A 10165-nucleotide genomic window follows, 5' to 3' on the forward strand; every position below is an offset into this window, starting at 1 on the left:
AAACTAGTGAACAGGAGCCGTCATGTCTTTAGCCTCTCTACATGCTGTGTGTCATGTATGATCCGTGTGTTTGGGTGGTCAGACTATGAAGCTTTAAGACATCCTGTCAAAGATTAAATGTTTACTTTATTTGGGGGTTTGAGTATTGGATTCGACAGCAGCTATTTCATTGTATTGAAACCTTTTTTTTTTTTTTTTTTTTTTTTAAAAAAAGTTGACAACACTTTGTAAAATGACACATGGTGACCTCCAGGACAATCAGAGCCTCATGAAACTTCACCTCATGAAACTTCACATCTACAATTGTAGTACATATCAAATACATATCATAAAACATATACAAAAACAGTTCAGTCAGTGTAATATGTCCTTTCCTTTCATAATCTGTTAATTTTAAAAGTTCCTAGCTTTAGACAGATGTTTTGTATTCATTCAGTCTCTCTCTCTCTCTCTCTCTCTCTCTCTCTCTCTCTCTCTCTCTCTCTCTCTCTGCTGTTTAAACTGTTCATATTTCAATTTTTTATATATGCCTTGTTTATAGTGTATATATTGCTTGCTGCTATTTATCATCTATATACTGTGAATTTGGACATTGCCCACATCTATGCACATTGTATACATCGACGCACACTGTTTTTTGGTTTTTTATCTATTTATCATCTGGGCGCTATTTATTTATTTATCATCTGTTTATACTGTAAATTTGCACATTGCCCTCATCTATGCACATTGTATACATCAATGCACACTGGTTTTATTGGTTTTTTTGCACATTGTTTTTTTGCACATTGGGTACTTTAGATCTTTAGATCTCGAGGGTCATCTTTTATTCTTTATTTTTGATTTACTTATTCTTTATTTTTGATTTACTTAATCTTGTACTCTGTGGATACTGCTGAAAACTGAATTTCCTTCGGGATGAATAAAGTATCTATCTATCTATCTCTCTCTCTCTCTCTCTCCCCCTTAGTAGAGTGATGGACGCTGAGGGCTTTGGGGAGCTGCTGCAGCAGGCAGAGCAGCTCGCGGCCGAGACAGAGGCCGTGTCCGAGCTGCCTCATGTTGAGAGGAACCTGCAGGAGATCCAGCAGGCCGGAGAGCGGCTGCGATCCCGCACGCTGACCCGGACCTCGCAAGACGCCGCCGATGTCAAAGCGTAAGGGGCACATAATAGTAAAAGTGATTATAGTGATCTATTTGTGTGGCACACAGATGTACATGCATGTATGTCATGTCACACAGCCTGCAAGCTGCTCTGTGAGCTCTCTGGACTGTGTGTCTGTGGCTCTTGTCTGTTCAGACATGGGACTGTATTACAAATCATTCTAGTCATCTAAGCTTAGCAGTCATCTGGAATTTCACATATTGTTTGTCTAATTTGTAAATTCAGGGCTCCACGCTAATCCTTTTCCCAAGATAAACTGTTTTTTCTCAGTGACAAGTGGTCAAGTAACACAGTTTATTAACAAACAATTTATTACATATATTTTTACTGTATGCGAGTGCTAAGGGACACACACATCCGTGTAGCACATTGCACCAGAGTCACACATTGGCCCTTGCCTACTACAAGCTAAAGCTGCTGTTTCATATTTAAAGCCTTCCATTGGGGCGGCCCTGGTTTGAACCCGGCTCCAGATCCTTTCCATCCCCTCTCTCTGCCCTGTCTTTCCTGTCTCTCTCCACTGTGATTGTCTAACAAAAATAGTAAAAATGCCAGAAACAGAAAAAAGATCGGTGAACCAGAAGGAGGGTTTTATTGTGAAGCAGCTACATGGAATGCTACGTGTTTGCATGCAAGTAAAAATGGGGAGTTTTAAACAACCGGGTACAGTATTTGGAGCTGCACTTTTACTCTTTTGTTACTTCACAACATGCATTGGATTGTTACAGTAATTTCTGTAAAAAGGCAATCTAAAGTTGCCATAGATCATAGACCATGCACCATAGTATACTGCCACATTGTCATGATCATTATAGTTTATTTAAAACATGAAAAATCATTTAGCCGCTTTTCAGTATTTTCATAGAGATTTTGCAGTGTGGGCTGTTCTCCTCATGTTAGAGAAGTTTTAGTGGCTCATTCCAAAAATGCATCATGTATTGCTCAAAACAATATTTAATTAAAAATTTTCATTCACGTTTGCTCTGTTTAAAAGCAAACAAACCAACAACAACAACCAAAAAAAAAAAACAAAAACAAAAAACAATAAAACCAGTCCACAATACAAATTCAATAGTTTTGTGTAATAAGCCATTGGGTGGACACTTTTTTCCCCCAAAATGTACAGTAGAAATTAGATTTCTGGTCTAAGTTCAGCTTTCAAAGATTATTTTATGTTTAGTTTTGTTGTGTTACTGGAAATTAGAATCAATAGAATACAGTATTCCAGTTGTTCATGTACATTGCAGCAATTTTCAAGAAGACTGGACATTTTTCACAGACTTTTCTGCAGTTCTGCTGTTTTGTTTTTATCGGTGAGATTTAATTTAGAAGCACACAGAGTTTATCTTATTATTTGAATAGATATTTTTTCCCCTCCACCTTTCAATGACTTCACAAGCCCTGTGTGGCATTTTAATGGGAATGTCCTCAAATGATCTCTAACGAATGAATAGAACTGCAATCACAGCAGAGCCCTCTGGCGCCCTCTAGTGGTGTGAAAGCACAGCGTACAGTTTTCTGCCAGCCCTGCTGCTCCTCAGGCTGGTTCATGTTTCATGTGCGCTCAGGTTGACTAAACTGCAACCAAGTGCAGATGAGAACATCCCTGACAGATGATCCTGAAGTGTCACTAAAGCACCGGGGCGTTCACATGCACGGTCAATCACGAAAGGCCTCCCCTGGGTGCTGGAGTTTCTGGAAAGTCGTGGAATTTTAAAAAGTCAACTCCAGTTAGGGAAAGTAAAAAAAAAAAACAGTTTTTTGGGGCAAGTCACAGAATATCATGGAGTTTTGTCAAGCCTAAAATTTAGAAAGCCAGCAACCGGTTATTCACCACATGTATTATTTCATTTTCACTTTTTGTTTATCGTGTTCACTTCTTCAGCAGAATAAAACAAGGATCATAAATTTCAATGAAAGGGCTGGGAATTGTTCAGAATTTTTTTTACACTGGTACTGATGCCTTGATTTTGATATTTGTTCCTGAATGATACATTTTTCTATACCAATTTTTTATAAAATCTAGTCATAAACTCAATTTCATAATGTCTCTGGGTGTAATATAGTGCTTTTCCTGCATGCCTCTATGACATGTAATGTTAGACAGCCAATTACCAGAGTTATTCGATCTTGGTACAAGCATGCTGCATGCTTATTGGCTGATTGATGCTGATGAGATTTGCTCCTAAGGGCATTTGGTACCAAATTTCAATACTGTGGTGTTTTTCAATACTCAGTAGTATTGGGGCAGTTTGGTCTGTGCCATATAAGTATCATAGTTTTGTACCCAGCCTTGTCTGAATCTGAAATGTGTTTGTTATTTTCATCAAGGAAAAAAAAAAAAATTTTAGCATTGAAGTCATAGGAAAATCAAGAGACTTTGCATCTGACACAGAGAGGGAACCCTGTCTTAAGAAACGGACGAAGCATCAATACCAAGATATACGATGAAGCACGAACCAGCTGTTGGTTAAGCTCCTCCATTTCGGATGCATTTGTGTGTTTGTTGATTGTCGCCACCCCTCTGTCTCCCTCTCAGGTCCATCCTGCTGGGCTCCAGAGGTTTGGACATCTTCCATATTTCTCAGAGGTTGGAGAGTCTGAGTGCTGCCACCACCTTCGAGCCGCTGGAGCCGGTCAAAGACACTGACATACAGGTAAGAGCCACATCCAGGACCTGTGGCCACATGGTGTCAGCTTTTTTTTTCAATCTCTCCTTTCTTTCTTAGATTTCTTTGGAGCGTTGTGCCTTTATTTGACAGCTGACCGTGGATTTGAGTGATCCATGGCATAGGTTTTACTGAAACTAACACTTGTATCTGTGATCCTGAGGAAAACGTGTATATGCAGACTTGTGTTTTCATCAGGCTGTATCAGTGTGTACACCACTGTCCTGCTGCTTTTGGCTTTTCAGTTTTGGTGCAATGTCGAGCATGAGATATGTGAGCTTTTAAATGATTTGAAATGTTTTTTTTTTTTTTTTATGGTTAATTTTATTAGGAGAAAGGACAAGGACAGTGCTCAGTTTTGCACATTTGTTCATTGCTTATTTGGTTTGGGTTTTGTCTACATTAGTTAGTATCTTTGCTATGAAGTCCAGCAACTGGAAATACAACGACAACGGAAAAGCTCATTTTCATATTTTTGTCATAAAGAGCAAGTTTAGATTTACCACCTTTGAACTGAATGCAGGCAAACTTGAAATAAACTGCACGCCATGGGAAGTTGCAGGTCTTCTGAGGTCTGGCTCTCAAAATATGGGAGTTTGTTGTCCTAGGATCCCGCCACAGACGAAGGGTGTTTTGTGAATTTTATAACAAAATGTTTGATTTGACCAGGCTTACGGTCAATCAGAGTTTTTATCCCTATGCAAGTTAAAACATGATGCTGTGGTAAATTATACGCTATTGAACAGTAGTGTCATTCAGTAATTATTCACAGTGCCTTTTTCTGTGAGATTGTTTTATCTCATTTATTTCTGGCCCTCAGCATACAGTATGTAAACTGATACTGTAGTTTTAGAGGGGAAAAGCCCTCAGAAGTGTGGAGGTTCAGGTCTGGAAGCAGTCTGGCATTTTGAAATGGGAAATGTGTGACAGCCCTGCGAGGCTATTGGGGTGGTTCACACTCTGTCTCTGTCTGTCTCTATCTTCTCTGAGTTTATTTTACATCACTTCACATCGGTGTTTTTATATTCTTGCTGATATGATCACATATTAAAATTCTGAATATAAACCGCAGAGCCAGTGCAGAGTTGAAATAACACAGCATGCAGACGATAATGCCAGTGTCTCAAATTCACCGTGAAATGGTTTAGGCTCTTACAGATTCAGAGAGCAGAAGCAATTAAATTGGAAAAGCCTGACTTCTGTTCACCTGGTGTCAGTGCCGGCTACGAAAACACAACCAGTCAGTCTTCCTCAGCCTGGTGTAATACGCTCCACTTTGCAACAGTTCAACAAACATCTAAGCTTGTGTGGTTTTAATTAACAGTGCCTCTTGTTTTAAATTGATAAAGTACTTGTTTCCCTCTGGGAAAGAGGATTGTTTGGTGAAAGAAACATTTTAATTGGCAAGCCACCATCAAAACGTTGGCTCTGAAGACTTTTTGGAAATATTTGGCAGCATTTGGTATGTGTAGCAAAATAGTAATTATAATGATAATATTAAAGGTACCATGTAGCAAAAGTATGTATTTTACCAGTTTATTTAATAGCTGAGAAAATGTGAACTCTGAAACTTCAATTTTTTTGAGTCTTGTTTTTGCATCCTTGGTGACATCAGTCAGGATGAAAATGGTGAATTGCCCCTCACACACACCAAATCTCGTTTTAAAAGCAAAAACCCAATATTCAGATGAGGCAGCCAATCAGAGCATCCAATCAGTGGTTCATTAGCATATACAAATCAGCCTGTTGTTTACAGTGGAGACTCTGAGAGGCTGGTTACTGTCCACAGTTGTATATATATATTTATTTATTTATTTATTGCTGTTGGCTTTCCAAATATCTTTTGAAGAGCACAGGGAGCTCTGACCCAGGCGCCAGGCGTCAAATGGCCTGACCCCACTAGCTTCATGATTTGAAAGGGAAATATAAATGATAAATGAAGAGGAACAGCTGTTTGATTAAATATTATCTAACACTTCACATAAAGTATAAACAAGTAGGCCAGTGTAAGTGACTGTGTATTATTTTGTAGAAACAGAGGTCAAATTTCTGTTAGATGTGTACAGTAAAAACAGTCCGTATTTTAAGTCAGGACATTTTGTGTCCCTATACTTTTTTCTGCTTCTGTCGCCAGTGCTCACGACAGATTTTGTTTTTTAAAAACCCAATTTTAACAGGTCATTCTGGTTTTTAGGGATATGTTTTTTTTGTTGGACACAACGGACATTGAAAATGTTTCTACTCTTGTTTTTATTATTTATTTCATCTAGTATCTACATAACGTAACTAAAGAAGTTATTCAGCATGGATGGATGCAAGAGAGAGAGAGTGAGAGAAGGTATTTCCTCAGCAGCAAGGATGGAAGGGATGCAGGCTGATCTGAATGGTTAGTGTTCACCTGTTAAATCAATCAAATCAAATCAAATAAACTTTATTGTCCTTGCAGGAAATTTGTCTTGAGCTCCGAGTGCTGATATAAAGCTGCATACACCACACAATGAACAATACACAGTGTCTTTTACAAAAAGACAGTGACAGTAAGTATACACATAGTGTGCAATATGCAGAAATAACAGTGCCAGCATGTATATGTTTACCTATGGCCACCGTACAGGCATCATCCGCGTAAGGTGCTGTTAAAAAAGAATATAAAATGAATATAAAATGAAAGAATATAAAGAATATAAAGCTAATGGCTGAGGCTAAATGAGCTCCACGGGCTGCACTTGTGTTGTCTCGGCTGTGTCGTCATGCCTGCTGTGGACAGGGATGGGGGGGTGAAGGGGCTGTGAGCGCAGCAGCCAAAAACTACACATTTCTGCACCTCTTTCTGCACTTTTTTGTCTCTTATAGTTATTAAAGCCCTGCTCCCCTTGTCATCATCCCTCCCTCTGTCTGTCTGTCTGTCTGTCTGCTTCAATCAGCCATATGTCTTCTTCCTTCCTCACATCTCACACATTCTTTCTTGTTCTTGTTTGTCTCTCCCTCTGCTTGTCTTCAGCTTCATTCATTCCCATTTACCAGTCTTGTTCATCTACATCTCTTTCACTCTTTCTCCTCCCTGTCTCCTCTGTCTCCCAGCTCTGTGTTGATTTCAGTCAGCCGGATGTGCACTATATACCCTGGGTGGGTTTGACTGACTGACTGACTGGAAGAGCACTTAGCCTCTGGCAGAATGGGGGTGTACACACACACACTCACACTCACACACACACACACACACACACACTCAAACTCACACTCTCTCTCTTTGCTCTTCCACTTTTATTGGTTTATACAGAAGACAGTGCATTATCAGGCTGTAAGTTTAGCAGAAACATGGAAAATCAGATTCGTGGCTGCTCTCTGCTCTGTAGTGCAGCCCCACTTGGACGACCAGAGACCAGGAAGGTGATAAAAAATAATGAAAGTCGATGACATCAGGACACTATGTAGGCATTCACTTAAAGGCCCATTTGTATTAGGTTGTATGATTTTTTTTTTTTTTTGCATAAATAAATCACACTCTCCTTTGTCGATTACCTTATATCCTCCTTTCTGCCACCATGTAAAGCCCCCAAATCTTTTTCCTCTAAAATTCTTTCTCTCAGCTGTTCATTCTTATTTTTCACTTTGATATGTAAAGCTATTTAAAGCGTATTGCACAGCGAACCGTTCATTGTCTATATAATAAAGCCATGACGGGTTGATGCTTGGTTCCAATGCAAAGTGGACCAGCAGGACTCTCTAAAGTAACCATGTAGTCACGACTTTCTGGCACAAGTCGTCGTAAATTAATTTGATTAGCGATGGCTAAAGTCGGCCGGACATACTAGATGTGAAACAGCAGTCTGAATGTGTTCATTGGCCAATCAAAACTGCATATTCATCAAAGCTGTGCAATAACTTTCTTTATAGAACACTGGACAATATTTAGAGCCAGCAGGGCTTTCATCTTATTAAAGGCAAGTAGGTAGTCCAGTATCCTGAGCGTTTTTCTCTGTCTTTATCTAGCCAGCAGGAAGGCTGTGGTGCAGGGAGGAAAGTTCCCGACCAGCAGGGTTACACCATCCATCCTGTCTGTCCTGCCTCTGTTCATTTCTCTTCCTTTATCTCAAGTTTTTCCTGCCGCTTGGAAAGGCAGTAGGCATAAGATCAGAATGAACCTCCCCCAGCAGGATGTGTGAGACTGCGGCCACACCGAGTCATCACTGTGCGGATAGAAATGTGATGGAGAGTCTGTCTGTCTGTCCGTCTGTTTTTGTTGAAAATCCTTTGAGGTTTCGTCAGAATAAGAGCGCACCAACATGGATGACAACGGGAGACACACTCTGAACTGCCAGAAACAGAAATATCTGACGTTAAGACAGATTTTGAAGCCTGTACTTTGACCTACGCATAAAATTTTGATCAAGGCCTGACTTGGACCCTTTTGTTTTTTTAGATGGATAGCTACATATATGGATGAGTAATAAGCAGTCAAACAACATTGTAGACAATGACACAGTTAAGGTTCATATGTAGTTAAATTAAATTTCTTTATTAAATTAGGATGAGGTATTCATAATGGCAACAATTAAAGGAAAAGGAGGAGTAGGAAAAGAGAGGGGGGGTCAGGGAAAAAGTATTTACTGTAAAACTTCAATTAAAATACACCTCCCAATTAAACTGCCGAGTCCCTTTTATTGACCGGGTATGGCTTCGCCTTTTCACAAATAAACGCTGGTTCCTAATGGAAGCTGGGTTACATCAAATATTCATATCAAAGCTCAAAACTGTTGTGATGCGTCAGGATCTTTAACGTCCGCTTCTGGACAAACTACGGAGCAGCCGACTGTTGAACTACCGGTGAAAAGCTCCTTTCTGCGGGCAGCAGCCGTGGGTTTTCCCGTCACATCCTGCTCACTGTCCCGGGACGGAATCAACACACCGGCTGAGGAACCGGTATGACTTAGAGTTCGAGTCTCAGTCTAAACCCCGTCGAGCTCAGATGATGTAATTATTCCAGCAGGTGTGAAGGGTCGCGCTCTGAGCTGCAGACAGCAGGAAGACAAGATGTGATCTGTGTAATAAAGTGAAACAGATACAGAGGAGAACAAGAAAATTATAGACTCAGGAGGCTTTGTCCTTAATTTTCCGGTATCTTTTTTTTTTTTCATTTTCCCTGAGCATAGGTTTTGTGCAAAAGGGAGTAAAGGCAGGTACCAAATACAGGCGGGGTACTTTTGATGATTAAATAAAAATAATGGTTTTACGGAATATAGAGGAACCCTTAAAATTCTGTATGGCCTAATTCAACCCAAGAAGTAAGTTTCTTTTAAGCAGCAAACACAGGTACAGTGCGAGGCTGATATTGTTGTCTCAGTTTTCAGTTTTCTCATAAAGCCAAGTCCAGCCTGGATTTAAACAGTTAAGGGAGAAATTCGTCTTGATGCAAATTAGGCAGCCCCAAATTCATCAGGTGCAGCTGTGTCCTGTCAAATGCAGGAATCATTTTCAGGATTGTGGTCTATTCAATTTCAAATTTCATGTCATTTAAATGTTCCTAGATTTGAACTGGAATGCATTGATTTAGAGTGAAGCTCTGTTATTATGTAAATTGTTGTTTTGGTGTTTTGTGTTTTGAGTTGAATCCATTGAAAGCCGACTGAGCGCAGCCCTGATAAATGTCAAGCCGCATTCCACCCTGCTCCCAAAGATTTCAATTTAACATCCTTGGAAAACCACAATTGCTTAGCATCACCAAAGTACAAAGAGCGCAAAAAGAAAATCGACCCGATTGATTGGAGCTGAGACATTACCAAACATTTACACAAAATGAGTTTGACACACAGTGTGCGGGACAAAATGCAACAACGGTGTAGTGCGGTGTCGTTTTCAAATCCCGGAGAAGGAAGTAGGACGTTTCTCATGTCCCAGGTGTCTTGAATGCAGTGTAACTGTCCTCACTTATTTTTAGTTATAACATGATTTATGAGATTTTAAACCTTAGTCGGGACCTGAAGACCCACTATCGTGCAACAATTGGGAGGGGTTTGTTAATGTGGTCCAGCTGCCAAATTTGCTTTTCCGTTTTATCAGTAACACACGAATGCGTCATCGCTGTGTTGCACATCTCCACCATAAAATACGTCGCGACCTTGGTAAAAAAAATTGTTTTCAAAACCAAATTTCTAAACCATTCCTGTCTTATGAATTGGCACGAGTGTTAGCCAGAGCAACAAAACGTTTAAAGGTCGGTTTATCACCTGAACATTTGAATTCGAGATAGGGGAGCTCAGGTACGCATTCAAAAATCTAACAAAATACACTTTTAAAAATATGAATAATGTAAGTTGCAGTAAATGGGCTA

General features: G+C 39.8%; 1 protein-coding gene across 2 annotated transcripts in view; it reads left to right on the top strand.

Annotated features, from left to right (window-relative positions):
• Positions 1-10165, top strand: part of nup93 (nucleoporin 93) — a 51667-nt gene that overhangs the window by 1719 nt on the left and 39783 nt on the right. The window contains exons 2-3 of one of the 2 annotated variants that reach the window (XM_030053711.1): positions 971-1156; positions 3705-3822. In XM_030053711.1, coding sequence (XP_029909571.1) covers positions 978-1156; positions 3705-3822 — 297 coding nt within the window. In that variant the 5' untranslated portion in view covers positions 971-977. The remainder of the gene's footprint in view (positions 1-970; positions 1157-3704; positions 3823-10165) is intronic. The other variant, XM_030053712.1, reaches the window with a different exon arrangement.

The sequence above is a fragment of the Myripristis murdjan genome, chromosome 6, assembly GCF_902150065.1.
Source record: "Myripristis murdjan chromosome 6, fMyrMur1.1, whole genome shotgun sequence".
NCBI lineage: Eukaryota > Metazoa > Chordata > Actinopteri > Holocentriformes > Holocentridae > Myripristis > Myripristis murdjan.